Source organism: Hetaerina americana, unplaced genomic scaffold (assembly GCF_022747635.1).
Source record: "Hetaerina americana unplaced genomic scaffold, ioHetAmer1.1.p SCAF_6, whole genome shotgun sequence".
In the NCBI taxonomy this organism is placed as follows: domain Eukaryota; kingdom Metazoa; phylum Arthropoda; class Insecta; order Odonata; family Calopterygidae; genus Hetaerina; species Hetaerina americana.
Window position 1 is genome coordinate 50,189,222 of NW_027287205.1, and position 22,414 is coordinate 50,211,635.

The 22,414-nt window shown below is 35.8% G+C and overlaps 1 protein-coding gene across 1 annotated transcript; it reads right to left on the reverse strand.

Annotated features, from left to right (window-relative positions):
• Positions 1-395: 395 nt before the first annotated feature.
• LOC139695141 (suppressor APC domain-containing protein 2) lies at positions 396-22,314 on the reverse strand. The gene is made up of 10 exons (XM_071593789.1): positions 22,166-22,314; positions 21,912-22,026; positions 21,490-21,794; positions 20,055-20,251; positions 17,137-17,313; positions 12,902-12,960; positions 7,191-7,291; positions 5,923-6,069; positions 1,913-2,161; positions 396-653 (listed from the first exon to the last, which is right to left on the reverse strand). The coding sequence occupies exons 2-10, from the start codon at positions 22,018-22,020 to the stop codon at positions 495-497; spliced, it is 1,503 nt and encodes a 500-aa protein (XP_071449890.1). The 5' UTR covers positions 22,021-22,026; positions 22,166-22,314; the 3' UTR covers positions 396-494.
• Positions 22,315-22,414: the final 100 nt, after the last annotated feature.

The following is a 22,414-nucleotide window of genomic DNA, read 5'->3' on the forward strand; positions in this document are numbered from 1 at the left end:
ACAGCCAGAATATAAAAGCCTCTTCATTATGATATTGAACAATCAATCAATTACTAAAAATATCAACTTCATAAAATACTTTGCCAAATTTTTAACAATGATTGGCCCTTCTAGCAACATTCAGTCACTATATAAAATATCTAAAATCCAATGGAACCAGTAACTTTTCAGTATATAAAATAAACCTCTGATTTTTTTTTACTAACGCCAAATCTAGATCACATGCAACAGCAAAACATTTACAAAAATATTGCCTTTCGCGACCAAATATTTGCTATATATCACATCAAAAGATCAGTATATCATGGACGGAAACGGTGAATAAAAAATGCCTGTAAATATCATGAAATATCCTAAAAAATATTCATGCCAATACTGACAGTATAAGACACATTGAGAAGACATTATGGAATGAATATAACTAATTATTCAGGTGTGTTTGGAGATTTTCAAGAGGGTTTATATCAAGCACTTCAGTACTTTCTCATTAGTTACTACATGAACCCTCCAGCTGCCTCCTCCAACATTGCTGGTTCTTCACCAACACCAGATCTTCTTCCAGCTAAATCTGATTTCAATTGGAATAGCTCTCGAATTAGCAATGTCTTTTCTCTCTCAAGCCCAGTAATCCTCTCACTTTTCTTGCTCACTTCCTAGTTAAAAGACAGTAAAAATATATATCACTCCAGTCATCTTTAACAATGTCTTTCATAAAAATCTATAGAAACAACATCATGCACCTAATTATGAAATCAAACAATTTTATGGAAGAGGATTAATTAACAAGAAGCTTTAGAAAAAGTATTGAAATAAATTTGACTCTAGCACCTCAAATGTCAGTATGAATTTCTATAAAAGCATCTCAACGTTTTCTGCAAGCACCAAAAGATGCAGGTTAATAGTAATTCATTTACTAAAATGGCAGTGATCCATTATCCTCATTTTAAATCCAACTAGCTATAAAGTTATCTAAATAACAAAAGAGATACTTTTCAGGATATTAATTAACAAATCTTATTGAATATGATTGAAACCACCGATTAAATATCATAAAGTTAAAAAGATGTAATATGTGCATGATGTCACCAGAAGTGACAACAACGCTTTTGCTGAGTACCAATATCATGTGACATATGGTTATTGGTTCAGTCCAGGAGATGGTAACTCAAGCAAATATCAAGGATTCAATATTTTACTCATGCGATAGTAGAGTGCCTTGACTGCACTGGTTGTTATTGTGAGTTTTAGCAAATTGAAGAATGGCCAACATTTCAGATCTTTCAGATGCTGGTACCAAAGAAGTCGCTATATATGCAAAAGATATGAAATTAGATTAAAAAAAACAACTTAAAATTTAATTATCACAGTGTTATTATTATAATGGCCTAGTTTTGGCATTTTTTCTCTGGGAATCAAATATCTAATGCTTTTTATGACCATTCTGTTGACTAATGATCATAATTTTGGAATAAAATTATTTTTTCAAGTAACTAGTTTCTGAATTGCTGCTCAAAACATACCGATGCCATTTTCTCTACATCTCTCTCTGAGCTTTGGTTGTGCACTCCACTTTTTCTAACTCTATGCAAATTACAAGTATGATAAAAATACACTGTAACACTAAGAAAATCTGAATTATTTCATTTCCTCTTTTAAATCTCTTTTCACTTCATCCGTTGAAATGGATTTTATTCACCCCACGAGCAGTCATTCAAAATAGTAATAAATTTATTGCAGACCTTAGGGCCAGCAGCTAATTTATCTCTCTGCCTTATGAAATTATTCCTGTAGGCTTGCACCAGACTATTGAACACTTTGATGAAATCACAGGAATATTTCTCAACTCCTGCACCTGCCTTGGCATTAACAAGATTGACATATATTCATTCTAAAGTTTTGTTCATATATTTACTTCAGTAAGGAGGTGGTTCTGATGCTTCAGCCTCTCAACTAGAAGGTTGCTCTGAGGATTCTCGGACTGTGGCGGTGGCCTACGGTGATGAGGGAGTGCCAGATTCATATGACTCCAATCTTCCAGCGGGGTGTTGTCCCCATTTTCACTACTCCCCCAGCGACAGAGTAATGCAAGGTGGCGATTGACTTCCAAGACCCTAGCTCTTCTCAGTTCTATCCTTTCCTGTTGTGCCTCTGTCCACTGTTCCTAGAAAATATGAATTAAGAAAACATAAGAACAATGAAAGCCAAATAAAATTAACATTATGCAAAGAAAAACTCTCCAGTGAATAGGATTTTAAGGCACAGATAACTGGACTGAATTTAATGCAGAAAAATCACAGATGATTTATCTGTCACATAGATCAAGATTTAATTAAATTCTTGGCCAACTAAACAAACAGTTCCAAGAAACTGCAAGAAATGCTGTAACAGTAACTTTTAACGGAGTCATCTGCTAATATGAATTTCGATGCAACAATTTCAGAGTGTAAAAATCATTCACCTTTACTGGAATTCAAACCTGGATCCCTTGATCCAGAACACTCAGCCGAACATCGAGAGATATGGGTTCGAATCCCTGTCAAGGCAAATGATTTTTACATTCTGAAATTGTTGCATTTAAACTAAGTCTTTTCCACAAGTTTAGTTCTTAGTAACCAGTTGTTTCACAATGGAACAATGCTAGCACAATTAACTGCATATATGCCTCATCATTCTACAAGGTCTGTTCAGAAGGTTTCCAAAATTTTTTATTGTATACCTCCAGTTGGTTATTATTTAATCTGCTGGAGGCTTTGTGTCCACAGAAACTTCCAGAATATCTACTTTCAACCACTTTGCTGACTAACTTGTTTTGTTGTCAACAACATTTTCATAAATTACTGTCTTTTCATTATTAGGCTAAAAATATAAATAGCAACCCTTGTAATTAGAAAAATAGATAAGAGAAGGAAAAAGAAGAATGCATACACAGAGTTATGAAAAAGGAAGCATAAAGAGTTAAATAATAAATTGATGTGGGTAGCAAATAGAGCAAAAGAAGCATGCTGGAAGATGCAGGGTAAAAAAATGGAAAGTTAGCGGAGGAAGGGTGAAATTGGTATGCACTGTCAGAAAGTAAGAAGGGAAAATTGTGGCAAACAATCGGTGCTAAGTCAGTAAAAATATTATTTGAACAAGGGAAGATTCAAGAAGGCAGGAATATATAGCATAACTTAATAGTAATAGCATTCATAAGTTTTATTAGACACTGTTTCAGAGGTTACTTGGAGGAAGTCTTTCATACTAGGTATAAAAACCTAGTATAAAGTTGCCTTGCAATTACATCATGTAAATTAAAATGGTCATGTAAAATAAAAATTCAAGGAGAACCTGCAAAGTTAGTCTTATTCATTATACCTTGAATCATGCTAGTTTGTCAGTCAGCCAAGGGGTTACAAACTCTACTGAGTGCATTGGAAAGTCAGTTTGATAGGTATGGGATGGATGTAAATGTAAATTAAACAAAGGGCACTTGGTTTTCCAGAGGGAAAAAGGCTAAGTTAAAGGTTAAAATAGGAGGGTAAAAAGTAGAGCAGGGGGAATAGTTTACATATCTAGGAAGTGTTTTGGACCAAAATGATCCAAATAGCAGAGGCATAAAGAGAAGAATTGTGTTACGCAAAGAAGCTTTCACAAGGAGGAATTAATTGATGACTAGGACATTGAGCAAGGATGTTAAGAAAAGGCTCATTAAAACTTTGATATGGAGCGTAGTTATGTGGTGAGGAAACATGGTCATTGAAGCAGGATGATAGGGTGTGGAGAGGGATGGAAAGGTGATTTGGACATAAAGGAAAACAACTGAAGTGCTTGGTAGGTGAGGGAGGAGGGGGCTGTTGGGAGGAATCCAGAGGAGGTAGGCAAAGATGGATGCAGAGCATTTGGATTAGGAATGGGATCACTGAAGTAAAAAAAACCAATGTATCTTTCCACTAAATTTGTTAAAATAATTTAGTGGAAAGGTATATTGTTTTTTTTTACTTCAGTGATAATGAATTTCCACAAAGTTAAGTCTGAAAACATCGAATACAGGAATGGGATGTTGAAGACTGTGATAAAGGGGAGAATGTTAAAGAAGTGAGTGAGAGCAGGAATAGGACAAGGCTGTTGGATGGAATGAATGTGGGAAGGATACAAAGTTGAAGAGGGGCTTATTGTAATATTGGTTGATGGGTTGTGTTTTGTTAGGAGATGCAAGAAATGGTCACTGTAACATTTGGTAGATTGTGCCCATCCAAAACCTACCTGAACTGGTGGATCACTGATAATATCAATATATGAAGACCAGCTGAGACAGTAAAAATAAAATGGATGAGTAAAAACATTTGAGGAATGCAAATTCGAGGTTTCAATGTAAATAGTGTTTGGTTTATATCTCAGCCATTTCCTTTACAATATTCTTGGCTTAGTGAAACTTAGGAGTCAGGTTAGGATTAGTATCAACCTGAAAAGACTAATTTCAGTCGTATTTTTTATCATTATTATTCGGTAATCCACCATTTTATGCATGTTTTAGATTAATACAGACTGTACAACAACCTCATTGTCTTCAAAACTCCATTGCCAATCAAAACACCCTGCAACCATCTTTTATTCCTTCTTCAGATTTCTCCCAAGAATCCTCTCTCCTCCCTCACCCTGCCTAGCACTTCCTCATTTGTTTTCCTTTCTGTGCATTTTGCTTTTTCCATATTTCTTTACAACAACATCTCAAAAGCATCCAATCTATGCCCATCATCTTGCTTCAACTAACATGTCTCCATGCACAACAAAAACACTCTTCATCAGTTTTCATTAATATTCGCTTTATATCCTTACTCAATATATCCCTGTCTTTAACTCTGTCCTCTTTATTTATATTTATGTAATGTTGTGCAATATGATCTATATATTTATATAAACCATAAACACAGTAATCAACCCTAAGATTGGTTTGATAGGTAATGATAGAGTTCACCCAGTACTAAGCTAGATAGCGTGTGAAATTCAAACATAAGGGTAGCGGGGCCAGTGCCTTTCCCTGTGCCGATTATGGTTTCCCATGAAGTTCTAGCACCTGAAAAATCACATAGCTTGGGTGAAGCTGAGGGTGCTCCCTGAATCGAACCCAGGCCCTATGGGCAGTAGTCTAACTCTTTGCCCCTGGAATACCGTGACCCACATACATTTATATAATATCATCAAACCTGTCTTTGGAAAAATCTGCATAAAATGGATATCTGCCCAAGTTAGAAATATATAATTATTAAGCAGAATTTCAGATTAAAAAATCATTTGCATGACCCCAGTTCCCTCAATTTTCAGCATTGTGCTGAAACCAATTGATCTACCAAGTTGTCCTCTACACAGTGAATGTCTAAGGTTAATTTCAAGGAGAAACATTTTAATACTGAGTAAAATTTCTACATTTTGGTGCATAATGGCAGATGAATCCATTAGAAGCTGTCTAAAGTAACTGTTACAGCTTATCCCTTAGTTATTTGAATAGGAATCACTATCTATAATGATTGTACCCTAAAATAGGCCCCTCTTAAATGTGGAATCCTTGAAATTTTTACTCCAGCCTGTTCCAGGCATAGATTTTTTAATGTTAATGAAACCGACTGCAATCACAAATTCCCTTTCTTTATTAAGTTACTTCTTTTTCTACACTTTGTATTTTTAAAGATAAATCACTGAATTAATACAGATTGTACCTTTAATGTTTTATTTTTCACCAGGATATTAATATCCTATACTTCAACCTAAATGAGATTGGAAAACCAAAAAATCAAGGAACTTTCCATTCTAGAAATTACAAGAGACTACAGGAATTTTTTATCCTGGAAAATTTACATAGCTACCAAATTTTGTTGTCATAGCACTCATTACTTCTGAATTGAGCAGAAAAAGGATGGGAAAGAAAATCAGGTCATAGTAACTTACCACAAGTGATCCCATTTTACCAAGGTACTTCATTTTTTCCTGCACTGCTCCAATATGCCTCAGGTACCACTCTCTAGCCCTATCCACAGCTTGTAAGCCCTGCATCAAAACATCCTTCTCTTGCTCTATTTGCTTCATCCTCTTCAACTATGGAGCAAATTATTTCCATTAATAGTAATATGATGAATTTCAGTAGAGAACATGGGAAACAATTTTTCAATCACTGTCACTTTTCATTAAGCCCCTGAAAAAGGAACCTCTCATGGAGTTAACTAACTGGAGTTAGAAATACAAATTCCACTCTTACTAATCCTAGATATTCATTTGAGCATCTTGGTAGTCTAGCTCATTGGTAGGCTACCCATTTTTTGATGAATCCACAGGTGTGCTGAATGGCAAGTGAAATTTACTACACCATGATAACATAGGTGGAACATTTTTAGCAATTCTCAAGAAAAATATTTACTCACTATGGCCTTTGATTTCATTATCTTGGGATATGACCCAACTATTCGGAATATTATGTGCTTGAAATAAACATCAAAACTTTCATTTCTGGCCAGATAGATATTTATTACCCTTTCCATGAAAACTTTTGGAATGAGTTGTGATATTTTACCATATCAATGGATATTTTTATGGGAAAACTCATTTTAAGAACTTCTTTGTCAACACTTAGCAAACAAGAGTGTCATTGAACCATTACAAAACTTAGCACTTAATGCATGTGATATTAGAATGAGAGGAGAGGGAAGCTATAGTTATTTATAAGTACGTAAATGTATTTCATAAAAGAGTTCTTCCCATATCCAAAGCAGGGAATTTAACTTAAATTTTAAGTTTTCAAAGGATTAAAATAAAATTAGGTGGGAAATATTTTCAAGGAATGAAAACCAAATTTTTGAAAATTTTGAACAATTAAAAATGCTGTCAGTGATCACGGCATAGTATGAGTGATTTCAACTTTGAACATATGCAGTAAAACCTCACCATATAACCAGTCCTTAAAGAGTTTTGTTACATCAGGGTTTCACTGTAAAGAGGTTCTCTAAAACAATTCATTTGACAGAAAGAATAATTCCACTATACCTTATAAATATCAGATTTACACAGTGTTATTATTTATTATTTAAATTAAAAATTACATATTTCCCAGCGTGAAAACCTAGGGATTAGTTTCCTACTTAGTTTTCAAAGTATATGACTAATTAATTTCTGTTAAAGGAGAATAGACCTTAACACTGACATGTTAGAGCATTAATATTTACCATGTTATAATCAATTCCATTCTGAAGAGTATGACGCCTAGGCTCTCTTCGTCGTCCTGATACTTTTTTGTGAGGAAAAGCAGCAGCTTGATCTACCTGACCTAGAAAAAAGAAAAGATTTAAAGATTAACACCACATTCAACAAATTGTAACTACTTCTATAAAACTGTTTGGAAACAAAGCATACACAAAAACAAGAATAAATTAAAGAAACACAATGGCATGAAGTGCTTTTCACACCATTGTGATTAATTTGTTTGTGTTAATTTGTCTTCCTCCTATATTTTCTGTTTCTCTCTTTTGACTGAAGGGCTTCATTCCCTACCATTTTTGGTTTTGACTATGCCATCAGGCCATCTAGTGCTTTGTACATTTCATAAACCCCAGTGCTGACATTGCTTTTCTGCAATATCTGAGTCTGTGTAATATTACCCCAAAGTAGGTCCCAGTTGTCTGAATTGATTTTCCTCGCAAATCTATTTGGTCTCTTTCTAGTTAACACATACTATATGTGGTTAAGGTAGCCCAGAGCTGGTCCCTGGCAAGGAAAAAATTTCCCCTTAAACCTTTTTGGCCAAACCAGTGGGACTGAGTGGGTATTTGTAAATTCCTGCATACGGTCCCTGAAAATAGGATTCATCTCCTTGTAAACCTATTCCGGAAACACCCCGCAGTGTAAATGTGAGCATCTTACTATTTAGAATATGTCTGATCATCGGCAAGGGATTAACTTTCCCCATAAATAGCCACACCAATCTCTATATTCCCTTCCTATCATTTCTTCCTTTTACATTGGTGCAAAAAACCCTTTATGGCATAAGGAAATGTTATTTATTTTAGTCTTAAAAAATAGACTACATACTAGAAAGAAGGAAATACAAGAACCAGGTGAAGCAGGGCAAGAGCTACCCGGGTGCAGACATAAATAGCAATCACAGCCTACTAATCATGAAGAGCCAACTTCACTACAAGAAAATTAAGAAGACCAAACAAGAGCCAAGATGAAACTCAAAATTGCTGGTGGAAAACGACAACAGAGAAAGATTCACCAAGGCCATTGACAGCAAACTAGCTGATGAAGGAGAAAGGAGCACCAAATAGAGATGGGATGAACTGAAGAGGGCAATCACAGAAGTTGCAGAAGAGCAACTGGTGAGAAAGAGAGCTGACATGAAGAAACCATGGATCACAACGGAGATAAGGGAACTAACAGAAGAAAGGAAAATACAAGAACACCATGAATGATGATGAGGAAAGGCTCTACAAGAAGCTTAAGAACCAAGTCAACCGAGAATGCAAAAAGGCTAGGAAGAATTGGATAGAAGGCTGCTGCGAGGAAAACAATGCCCGCAGGCCTCGGTGGTGGTGGTGGGATAACGTCCTTGTCTGCCGGGTTCGATTCCCTCTTAGGTGGTTTTTCCTCCACCTAGGGCTTGGGTGTATGTAGCTGTCAAATTGTTATATCAATGTTCAAAGTGCTGTTTTCAGAATGTAAAATAAAATAACTGAAAATATGAAGATGGGGGATACGACACAGCATACAAACTGGTGAAGCAACATTTCGGGGAAAGGAAAATGAAAAGTAACAACATCAAGGATGTAAATGGCTATATACTGATAGAAGGTGAAGATATAGGCAATAGATAAAAGCAACACATCGAAGAACTCTACTAAGGTTTGAGGATGCTGGAAGAAAACATGATGAAGGACGAGAGTGAAACGGATGACGAAAACCAGGGCCCATACATGCTAAGGATGGAATTTGATAAATCAATAAAAGACCTTAAGAAAAACAAAGCTCTGGGAGAAGACAAAATCGACAGAGACATCAAGACACTCGGAAATAAAGCCAAGGACAATTTGTATGGAATAATCAAAGATAGCTACAAAGACGGAAGACTTTCAAAGAAGTGTGATGGTCACAATATCAAAGAAGGCGAGGACAGAGAAATGCGAGGAACACCGAACCTTGAGTCTTGCATCACATGCATCAAAAATACTCATGCAAATAATTATTCGAAGGATGTAAAGGAAAATTGATGATATCTTATCGGAAAACCAAATTGGCACTTTGAAGAACAGAGGAACCAGGGAAGCCATACTCTGTCTGAGAATCATGATAGAGAAAACAATGCATGTGAAAAAGCAACTGTATATGGCATTCGTGGACTTGGATAGAGTCTTCAACAATGTGGAATGGAACAAGATGTTTGGACAGCTGGAAAAACTCGGAATATATTACTGGCAGAAGAATAATCTATCAGCTATACAAGAGGCAAGTAGCCACAATACAAATGAGAGATGGAAGCCATATAGAGGGTAAAATTAACAAAGGAGTTAGACAAGGGTGCAACCTCTCACCTGGATTGCTCAACATGTACCTGGAGGAGGCAATAAGAGAAGCACATGGATTCATATTAAACGGAATTAGGATCAATGGAAAAGAGATAAACATGCTACACTTTGCCGACAATATTGCAATGATAGCAGAAAACTAGATGGATCTTCAAAGGTCACTAAACGTATTGGATCAAGTTCTACATAGATACAAAATGAACATAAACAAGACGAAGACTAAAATCTTAGTATGTGGAAGAGAAAAGCAGAATACCATAGTCACACTGAAAGGACAAAAATTAGAACACGTAGATTCCTTCACTTATTCACTTATCTTGGAAGTACCATCACATGGGAGTGAAGGAGTAGTACAGACATCAAGCAAAGAATAGCTCAAGCAAAAAGAGCATTCACAATGAAAAGACAACTGCTGTGCTCAAAGAAGATAGAATTACAGACAAGGAAACAATACGTGAAAACATTCCTAGGGAGCTTGGCATTCTATGAATCAGAAGCATGGACCATCAGAAAAGTAGACCAGGAAAGACTAGAAGCCTTAGAAACCTGATGCTGGAGGAGGATGCTTAAGATCAAATGGACAGATAAAATAACAAATATAGAAGCATACAAAAGAATACACAAAGAACAGACCTTATGGAACACCATAGAGAAAAGAAGAAGCAGATGGATTGGCTACACCCTGAGGCACAATGGATTCATAAAGAATATAATAGAAGGAAAAATAGAGGGTCAAGTCCCAAGAGGAAGTCCAAGGGATATATATACATGGCACAAATAAAGAAGACAGTACATTGAAAAAAATACCAGGAAGTTAGCCAATTAGCATCAGATAGGGTAGGATGGAGGGCTGCAGTGAACCAATCTTAGGATTGAACGACCAATAATGACACAGCTGAACAAAATGGAGTCACAGAATACATGAATAGCCAACAATACAGACAGCAATACTAACAGCAGTTTATCTGGTAATTCATACTCCAACTACAGCACTAGTTAAGGCTCCTGCATAACTGTAGTATTACCAAAAACAGAATCTAAAGAAATGAAATATTTTGGGATCCCTAGCCTGCTTGCCATATGTATACCCAAGAAAATTACAATCTACCATGGTAAGTTACTAACCAAATGGATATCATCTATGTCATTCTGAAGAAATAAGAATTATCAAAGGAAGAAAATACGTTTTGATGACAAGAAAACTATTAGGAATTTTTAGGATTGGAAGATGGTATTGAAAATAATGATGGGTCCAGTAAACTAGTAGGGCAATCCCAAAAGTACTTGACCCAACAAAGGAAACAAAAATTTTGGAAAAAAATGTATTTCTTTCTTAACATAATCTCCTTTCAGCTCTATACACTTTCCCCAGCGATGTTGAATAAGTTCAATACCCTTTTTATAAAAAGAACTGTCTTGCTCCTCAAAATAACCATAACTCCATAACTGCTGACAATACCTTCTTCACGGTTGGAAAATCTTTGACCACTGAGCCATTTTTTCAAGTTTGCGAACAGGAAATAATCCGAGGGGGCTTAATCTAGCAAATAGGGTGCATGAGGTAGCAATTCAAACTTTGATTCATGAATTTTGGCCATTGCAATAACAGATTTGTGAGCTGGTGCAATGTCTTGATGTAACAACACTTTCTTCTTAGCCAAATGCGGCCGCTTTTGCTTGATTTCTTCGCTCAAACGTTGCAATAAGTTTGCAGAATAATCGCAATTGATAGTTTTTCCTTTTTCAAGATAGTCAATGAAAATTATCCCAGGTGCATCCCAAAAAACCGATGCCATTGCCCGCAGATGAAACCGTCTTCGCCTTCTTTGGAGCCGGATCTCCCTTTAGAATCCATTGTTTTGATTGTTCTTCTATCTTGGGTGTAAAGTAATGGACCCATGTTTCATCCATGGTTATGAAACAGCGCGACAATTCATTTTGCTTTGTTGCTCTGAAATTTTGCTAAACACTCAATTGAAACATCTTCACGACACTTCTCATGTTCAAATTTGCAGTTAATATGTGATGTACTGCACTTTTTGAAATGCCTACTATATCTACTAGCTCGCACACTTTCAGTCGACAATCATCCAGTATCACTTTGTGGATTTTCTTCACCGTTTCTGGAGTCTTCACCTCATTTGGTCGATCAATGCGATGCTCATCTTGACAGTTCGTACGGCCTCGTTTTAACTCTGCTACCCAATATTTTACTGTTGTAAATGAAGGAGCAGACTCACCCAGGGTAGAATCCAGTTCAGCTTTTATATTGGTTGAGCTGAGGTATTTCAAATAAAAGTATTATATCACAAAATGATGATCAATTTTCTCCATTTTCACAAATTCACTGAAAACATTCACTATTGATGGCTGCCAAATAAATACTAAACAGTGTGGTGTCTTCAAAATTGAAAAATATGCCCTATAGATTGCATACTTTCTAACAAAGTGATATTTTTCAAACAACTACCGCTATCTCTAGGTCAGATCGGGAACTTATGGGCCCCCCATGTAAATTATGAGACTGACAATGAAAGACTGCAATTTTCAATTAAAAAAATTATTTTATTTTTCTAAATAATTTCCCTTGACTTCCACACACTTGGTACAGCGTTTCTCTAGCACCAATATTCTTTCCCGGAAGCCTGAAAGGCTGTGAAAATATCCATCTATGGCCCTCTCAACTCTTCAATGGACCCCAAGGGCTTAGTCTTCAGAATTAGAATAATAATGACTGATATTAAGCAGATGACTTTGACACGTGAGTTTCCTTGCAACACCTAGGATAGTCTCTGGCATCACAATATAATGGTAGATTCAACCAATTGGATAAAAGAAGGGAGAAAGATAAAGTCACATAACAGATTCAAATATTTATTCTTCCCCCACACAATAGGCAATCATAACAAAATGGAACAAGTACCTGAATATATTTGCTTAAAGACAAATATTTAATTATTTAGTCCATTATTTATTGATGTACATAGGCATGCATGTGTATGATTGCTTTTACATATGAGCTCATATATGTATATTTAAACTCATGTATGAAATAGTTGTGCACGTATGGGTGGGGCTACAACACCCCCTCCCATACACCTTTGTGGTGGCTGGAGGTGTATTGAATAGATGTTGATGTATGGATGAAAAAAGTAGAATCTGACAAGCTTAATTCATCAGTTGCAAAGTGCACCTTGCATTATAGCTATTAACTGTCAGGTATTGGATAAAGTCATTTGTTGACAACCAACAGACATACATTTACTGAAATGGAAAGGTCATTCAATACAATTTTTTTCTGCATTCATGCAACATCAGCTTACACTGACCTCAACACATTTGTTAATTATTCTCACCTGAGGGTTTTCCATCCCCAGAGCCACGGCCTGTGTTATCAACTGCATAATTTTGCCTGCTATTGAAAAAAGAGGCACTATTAGATGATGGTAGTGACATATGCATGACCAGGGCTTTCAAGGGATGCAAAATCTGGGCAAATGCCTTAGGCCCTACTACACAGTGGTTGTTCTGCAGTCAAATGAAGATGCATTTAATCTTTGTAATCATGCACCATTCAAGATACCCACAATTTCTATGACCTTTAGCTATTTACAAACACTGGAGAGATTAAAAGCATGTCAACATTTTTTATGACCAATCAAACATTGACTGCTTAACTGTTTTAAACAGATCTTTCCTTAGTTTATCTACTCCTTTCATATTAAACTCTCTCATCATAACAGCAATCATTAGAATTAGAATGTAAAAGGTATGAGCACTCATCATTTTTCATTATTCACTGTGTCATAACAGGAAGATAGTAATTTTTTTCACTTAAAACTATTTATTTATCATTATAATGAAAATATCATTCCAAGTACACCATATACTACTCTCAGTCTAAGCAAGGTTTCTTATAATTTTGTGTTTCCTCCAATTTAAAAATATACCAATGTGTAAAGAGATGAATTGCATGGGGGAAATTTATAAGCTACGCAATGGACAGTTCAGTTATCACAACAAATTCACTTCCTTTAACCGCATGAGCCAGAAAAATCAATAGCCAATATATACAGGGGGCTAGTTGATGATTTCACCTTTTCATATGTGATAGTTGATAAACTTTACAGCAGAAAAATGTATCATACATCGAGTATTATAAGTACACACATTAAGCGATGGTACTCACTATCCATGAAGCCAATCACTAACTAGTGGCAGGCCAACTGAACCCAATTCAATTGCCCATTAACAACGAATCATATATTGAAAATATTTATTTTTATTAATAAAGAACATCTGGTACAGATGAAAGAAGCTCACAACCCAGAGTTATTGACTGTGTCTGCCCCAGAGACCAATATGCATGGAAAAATGGCAATGTCTTCATAAACAACAGTTTATAATGAGGGTTTCCTAAAAAGAGTGATTATTAAATTCATTGAGAAAACAATTGATTTTACACTATATTGCTAGCTTGATGAGTAATGCATTTTTGACACAAATTTCATTGATTTGATTCCAGTATTGCATCAGTGGCAGCCAATATAAGTTGAAATATGTCTAGTTTGCTAAAACAAACTTCTTATGGTAAATAAAAGGCGTGCATGGCCTCTGGGACAATTTCATAGAGATGATTATTCCTCCATGGAATGAAAAATACTTTCCACAAAGGAGCTTCCTTACACTGGAGGACAGTAAAACTTCATATGAGGCATATAAGGCTTCATTCAAGGGTGGACAGCAAACACACTTCAGATTGATTTTCATGAGGTAACTCATTGCATAAAAACATACCTCATTTACATTTTTTCTGTTACCTAATTGTAAGTGATAAAAAATGAATTTTTTTATATTTCTGATAATAAGTTTAATGGTATTCAAATAAATAGCAGCAGTGGTATAAATGTTCACTTCTGTAAGAGCAGTGACTGAAGTTCCAGATCCACCTTCTTTTGAAATAACCACATTTCCCAACCTGTAAGACACATGAGATTTACTGTGATTTTTCAGGTTAGAGTTTACAATGAATACTCGCATCAGGCAGAAAAAGATCAAAGTAATTTGATGTTAACACTTAATACAACAAAAATAGAATTGCTACATTGAAAAATTCACAGCAATATCAATATTTAATTAGGCTAGAATCCCATTAATACACCATTAGTGCTTCTAAATCATTTCTACTGTTATTTTCTCTGGGGTTGTCACTATACAGTGTTCTCCATGTCCACCATGCAAAGGGTAATATGAGGCATAGTTTCTCAGAACAGGTCCAACCTTGATTACCATAGTCACCATACAGGGACCTCCAATGACCTACACCAGACATTTGTCAGAACACACAATACTGCTCATGGGCTCAAAGCAATGGGCTTTAGGTTATTCAATAAACTTTCCAATGGAATCAACTATGAAACAAAAGAGCCTGTTTTCAAGAAAAGGCTGTTCAACCTATTAAAAAATTATATGTTCTATTATGTAAATGAATTTCTGGAATCGTCTCTACACATCAATTCTGACTTAACCAAATAATATGTAAACATAGTAGTATATTGATATGTATACATGCATATGTATGCATATAGTACATAGTATTTTTTTCTAAAATTGGGAGGTTTATATCTGATTTGTCCAATATTTGTGTATCTGTAAATAAGCAACAAATCTCCAGATAAATAAATGCATTATTATTATTACTATGATCATTTCCATACATTCTTGAAAAGACATAACGATAGTCTCACTTTTAACTTTATGCCAGGACTTCTTTAGTCAATCATAAACACTAGAAATCGATAGCCGTTTCATTCTACAGATTGGTCTGACGTAATGAATTGGTGCTCAATAACCTTTCTTTGGCATTCAAGTGGTAGATGTTTTGCTATTGTAGATCTTGTATGCAAGCACAAACTCTTCATTAACTCTTGCACCATAACATCCCAGAAAAATTTGCAATGGACATACCTGTCACTTACTTTCTGACTTCAATTAAAATCATTTTTATTCAAATATTAATACCAATCAATATCTGCTTTATGATTAAGTTCTAAACATGTTCCTCAAGCTGTGGCTTTTTAGGAGCACATGGACATAAGTTTTTTTGCTCATATTGGCATTTGTTAAATCCAACTTCTGCTTCCTATATTCTACAATCATCTTCTCCATTGGAACTGGGCCAAAATGCCTTCCATCTGTCCTGTTTCAGAGTTCTGAAGCATAATTCACGAATTCAAGCTTAAATGCAATACTGTCTGGCAATCTTCTCACTCAAGACCCCATGAGATTACCATCAATTTAACTTTTTATGCAATGCTTAGTTTATTTTATTATTTTGATACAATAAGATTTTTACTGAATGAAGTCCTTTTCTATGATTTTATGACTATCTCATAGTACTTGGTGAGCATAGCACAGGTTGAGTGCATGTAGACTCAAAGTTTATCAGGAAGGACTCAAGATAAATGTTAGCAGAGGAGCTATGAGGGAAAAAACTTGACAATAAATATTCACACAGGATTCATTTCTTGTACCCCAAATTTGGAGGCCAAAATAAGTGCCTAAATTTGCACCCTCTCCCTGCCTAATGAATTTGGACACCCTTCAAGATGGCATCCACCAATTTAGGCACCTATATGATGAGTTTGGACACAGCTTAAAACTTGTGATAACTATATCACCTGTAGAAGAAAACTTACTCTTTATGAGGTAAATCAAGATTTTGTAATGGTAAGGTCATTTTACACAACTCTATTCCAACTATTGGACTGGTCATCTGATTCATTATAACAAGGTCGCTATAAAATAGATCATTACCACAAAGTTTTACTTTCTGTATATGGTATAACCTGACCACAGTTTTTACCACTTGATTTCCTTATTCTTCTTTTATCTAGTTATTATTTGGTAATCTACCTTTTGATATAGGTTTTGGATGGATCCAGACAAAACACTGCTAAATTTCTTAGCCCCTGATAACCCACACTACAATAAATTACTCTTCAATTTGGCCAACATTCTATCTCCCTTCATTCTGCGCAGTATGTCTATCCTTTTTCTTCATGCAACTCTCTAGCCTAATGTTCTCCCCTCTATCACAGTATTCAGCATTCCATCAATAATCAAAATGCTATACATCCAACTTTCCTGCCCCCTTTGGACTTCTCCCAACAATCATCTCTCTTTCTTCCTCTCCCCCATGCCTCATACTTCTATATTTGTTTTCTTTCCTGTCCAGTTTACCCTTTCCATCCTCTTCCATACCCAGATCTCCAGGTTTTTGCTTCTAGGAAAAAAGTCATTATATGCATAGGGGGACTAGTAAAACATTTGGTTTTAACATTAAAGGCATCCGACCTCACTTGAAGTTAGTAATAATGGTTGCATTGAAGAAATTTGGTTTTGTCGAAAAAATGATAATGAATTGTCTATTGATACGAAAAAGTAAATGCTTCTCATGATGCTTTGTTTTCCCGGATATACCTTAAGTTACACCCTACAGACATAAAGGTGGCCTGATTTTCAAGCACTACCTTTACAATAAGTATTGCATGATTAATTTTAAAGATGAAATTGAAGAAGTTCATATTACCTAGAACCACCTTCAGAAGAATTTTTTGATGAGTCCTGGCCATTCATCATGAGACCAATCTGCCACTTCTGGAGAGCTGTGCGAATCTCTGCTCTGTCCAAATTCCTTTCCGTAGGTGGCTGTGGAGGAGGACGGGCATCAGCAATCATTGCCCCTCTGTCAAGTCCAGCACTCAATCTAACGGAGAAAACCAAATACTTGGATTATATAGAGATACAGTTGTTTTCTATAACTAAAGATGATTTTACCATAAGGGAAACCATGGCCATATCTCTTCATACATCTACCCCTGTAAGGTTTTTTGAGAATAGGGAGATAGGTGTTAGTAAACAAAAATGCATAAAAATCACAGTTAACTATGGAGAAATAAAGAGGAGTGACGCTAGGCACCAACTGAGGTGCACAATTGAAGAGGTCAGCTGGAATTTAAAATGGCTCACCTGTTTAAAATATTTTAGGACAAACTGGAGGAAGTCGTAAGGACAATAAAAGAAGAATTGTATAACACAATGAAGCTTTTATAAAAAGAAGAGAGTTGATGGCAGGGACCATCTGTTAAGAAGTAAAGAAAATAATAATAAATTAGAATGAGCATGCAATGCAGCAATGAGAGCATTAGTATGAAGGAATGTTGCTTATGATCAGAAAAGTCTGTATGTTCCGTGGGTTTTGAAAGCCATGTAACCGTGTACAACGGACAAAGTTAATAACGAGGTAGTGAAATATGGGAGTAAACTGGAGAGTTAGTCAACTTATTCAAAACTTCTAAATAAATCAGAATTCACAGCTAAGGATAGCATAGGAAGAATTAGGATGTGCAAAGATTGGCATAGGAGTGAGACAGCCACCTAGTATCACCATTGCCTTCCAACATACATGCGGAGGAAATGTTAGGATTAAATGTGAGGGGCTTGAGTTGAGAATGACAGCCGGCAGCAAGATGTTTAAGACTGTGAAGCTTGAAGATGATCAAGCAATAGACAGCTAGTCAGGAGGTTACAGTGCTTTACAGGAAAAGTACAAGAAGTATGGGACACAAAGTAAACAAAGAAAAACAAAATCAATGAGATTCTTGTGGGGTAGGAAAGCAGGAAAGAAAGTAAAATATCAAATTAGAAGGGAATATATGCTGGAGCAGGTGAAGCAGTTCACGTACAGTATTTTAGAGGAAAAGGGATATACAAGTGGAGATGTAAGAAGAATTTTGCTAGCCACAGAAGCATTTAAAAGGAGAAGAGAATGGATAACAGGTACACTGAGTTAATATGTGAAGAAAAGATTGATGAAGACTTTAATATGGAGCATGGTGCTCTATGGATGTCAGACCTGGTTCTTGAGGCAAGCAGATGAGCATAGATTGGAGGCTTTTGATATTTGAGTGTGGTAGATAATGAAGAAAATAATTTGGGCAGAGAGGATACTAAGATTTTAATTACTGTACTTTCCCATCGATAACACACACCCAAGCCTTTGTTGTTCTCATGAATTTGTATAGATACCGCGCGCCCAGGGCTTCATAGTTACCTTCAATGTGTACAGATGCCGCGCATCTGTATATACATATATGTATGCATGTAAACATTATATATAGTGTGTGTAAAAATACGTCTATATTGGATGTATGTAAATTTACCTCTATGTTTGGATTTTTTCAAGTTTCATTACATAACGCGCATCGTTATTTTTTTGATCATTTGAACATTTTTGTACAGATAACGCACACGTTACCGATGAGAAAATACACTACATTGGCAAAAAGGGAAAGTTACTGGGAGATATATGAAAAAGGCAGAGAAAAGGGATGAAGGAAATATTGTAAGGTGGTGGGATGTTGAAGGCATTATAAAAGGGCTTAAGAGGCAGCATGAAAACAGGCAGAAGCTGGTAGAGGTGATCCCTACCCTCACCTATTAATCAACCTTCAGTTAACTACAATAGTATATAGAGAGGCAATGCAATTCTGATGAGTGGTAAAGGGAAGAATGTTGGGCTGAGGAGGTAGAGGCAGGAAGAGAAAAGACATATTGTGTTAAATAAAGGGAGGTGAAAAGTATAAAGGGTTGAAAAATACTTTAGTTAAAAGCACCCTTTCAGAATATTTATCTAGCATGTTCTAAGGTGAAGCCTAAAAGTGTTGAAAAGCAAAACCGTACCTCGACCAGCAGACTTCTCTTATTATTAATAATCAATTTATGTATTTAGAAATTTAAAGATAAAAAAGCACATGGCCAATTACAGCAGAAGCTGAAAAAATAGGAAAGGTACAGAAATAAATTTGTAACTATACCCATCACCACTAATTTTCATGTATAATACCATATTATAGCAAGGAGGGAGAAGGAAGTGGAAATGCAAAGATGAAACAAGAACAAGAGTGAAGGGAAAAGGACAGTACTAAAAAGTGTATTGAAAGCATTAAAGTTGAGGTGTTTTGAAATATCATTATAGAATGTCGTGAATTAATAAAAACAGTAATCAACCTGAATTAATGGGCATGAGTACACCCCACTTGGTTGTAAACTCTGGAGTATATGAAGTTCACTCATCAGAGTAAAGGGGTCAGCTTCTTTCCCTGTCACTTGAAGCTTGCTCAAAAATTCTGGTAACCAGAAAATCACACATTAACTGAAAGAGTCCAAAGGAATCATTTGGGCTTGAATAAATGACCTTTCAGTCAGTAGTCAAGTAATCTCTGGATCCACTAAGCTACAGACTTAAGTCTGTGAAAAATCAAAAACTCTTCCTCTAAAAAATGTACACGATGGCTCAATAGTTTAGTCTTTTCCTTATAATGAAGAAGTCATGCCTCAAAACCGGATATCTGCTAAATCAAGCCTATATCACCCTATCCCAAAACATGGAATAGGAGGTCATTCAAAAACATATGTAACAAATTAGGAAAAATTAATGAGTTTTACCTGGGTGGTTTAGGAGGTCCCAGGGCATGCCTATTGATGTTTGTTTGAGCTTGTTTAACAGGGGCAGAGAGCCTTGCATCACTTGCATAATTCCGTAGTTCAGCACCGATTCTATTGTCTTCCTCCTGATACATTTGTTGCTGCAACTGGGGCATGCTTAATGTCCGCTGTTGAGCACCCATTGCACTGAGGCGACTCTGGATTAAGAAAAATTTTTTAAATCATTTCAAATTGGCAAAGTATTACTTGAATACTCAGTGAAATTACTGCACATAAAATTAAAAGTTTTCCCCTGGAACTTCCATCTATTTGTGTTGATGGTATATGATGGCATTGGAAGTACATGTTTGTTTTTTAGACAGCACTCTACCATAATAGAAAGATCTTTTTGCAGTGTATCTATAAATTGTTGTCTAGTGGTATCAAAACTGACTACTATAACCTGTTTAGCTCCACATTATCTCCAGGATGTCGATGAGTTTTTGATGTACAATTCTGTTCTATTAATAATCTTGAAAATATCTGGTAATACTATTTAGACTGTTAGTAGGAGATTCAATCTTGTTTACAATTGAAGGATTCCATTGCAGGATTCTTCATGTGTTTTTGATAGCCCATACATGCAGACATGTCTCCCAATGATGTTATTTATGATTTTTTTAATTAGACCTCCCACCTGTCATTCAAGTTCAGCCATTGGTTCCTTCTTCAGCTAAAAAAATTTCTCATCATCCAAGAGGGATTTCAGACTTCGTTTTGTTTGGGAGTACTCTAGTGAAGATTGCTATGGAAGAATGGTTCGTTATCTGGTTAATGGAATCCTAATACTCTTGAGACAAAATATCTATTAGCTCAAGATGAAGACCATAAAACTCATCTGTAAATTGAAGCATATATATTCATGCAACAGTGAAAAGTTTGCCTGAAAATTAACTAAGCCTAAGGTACTTTGAGAATTGGTTTACTAAGACACAATTATGAATAATATCCAAATATCTGCCTTAGAAAGGCAAGAGATGAGATGTTGATATTTTGACTCACTTCTGCACTGCGATGACAGTTAAAGACCACATACATACAATGAAGCATGCAGTTTCCTGGAATTGCAATTGTGACAATTTTAAAGTGAACCAAAATATACCTTAATTGATTTTCTATATGGTGACCAGGTACAAAATATAGAGACGATCTGAGGACCAACAAAAGGGAGAAACACAAATTGAGGAACTTCTTGACACCACTTTCAATTTTTATTTACACTTGAACTTTCCATTAACTTATAAAATCAAAAAAAAATGAGTTACCCTCAAGTTCTTACATTTACATGTGAACTTCGGCAATTTTTAAGTCAAGTGCCAAGAAACTACCTCCGCTGAGGTGTTGAAACTAAAAGCACATGAAGTGTTTTACACCTGAGACAAATATAATCCCATACCATTGAAGGTAATTTAGCTCCACCGGCCTGGTTGTGATCCGCGTCTGAAGAGGAAGTTTTCGTAACTTGGTGCCTATTGATTTTATTAGGGTCGTGGATGTCGTGATCCAACACCGCCTCCTGAACCTTGCTAGAACTGGGGCTTCTAGCATTCTCTGCCTGGTTTTGTAATAGGCAAATTTTAAGTCCAGTGCAAAAATGATTGAAGGATATCAAACCATTAGGGGGAGTAACCTTCTTCAGGCTTTCAATAACTCCTTTGGGAAGTCCTTTAGTCCCATCATCTCGCCACCTATTTTCAATATCTATTGAAGTGGAAAAACGGTACAAGCATTTCTTAGAAAATCCTCTGAAACGTATTATTTGATATTCAACATAGTCTTATTTTAATATACTGCTACCAACTCCAACCATTGTCTCACCTGAAAACTGTACATAACCAGTGTTTTTATCATCCATTATATCGAACAGGGTTCGCATTGCCAAAACGAATTGCGTTGGCAAACCAGAGAGAGCATTTGGTTGTGACATGTTTCCCTAGAAAAGTTTCAAAACAGTCACATGATGCACTAGCTGAACGGCACTGTGCTCTATCAGACTGACTAGATTATAAATATTAACAAAATTGAAGCAATACCAAATTTTGCAAATTATACGTTACTTAAGTTAAACATACTTTTATAGATTTTTATGACCATCCAAAAGTTCAGACAGCATAATAATCTTGGGATCTCCCAGCTGCTTCAAGTACAAATTCATCACACGGAAACCATAAATATATATTCATTATCTTCTGATATTTTGACAGTTGCACTTTTGTTCATACTTGGAAAAATAGTTACAGCCACGCCACTTTTGGTAAGTTAAACATAGACAAAAGATGGACGTTCGGCGCAGTATTTAAATTTTGGCAAATGGGATTTAA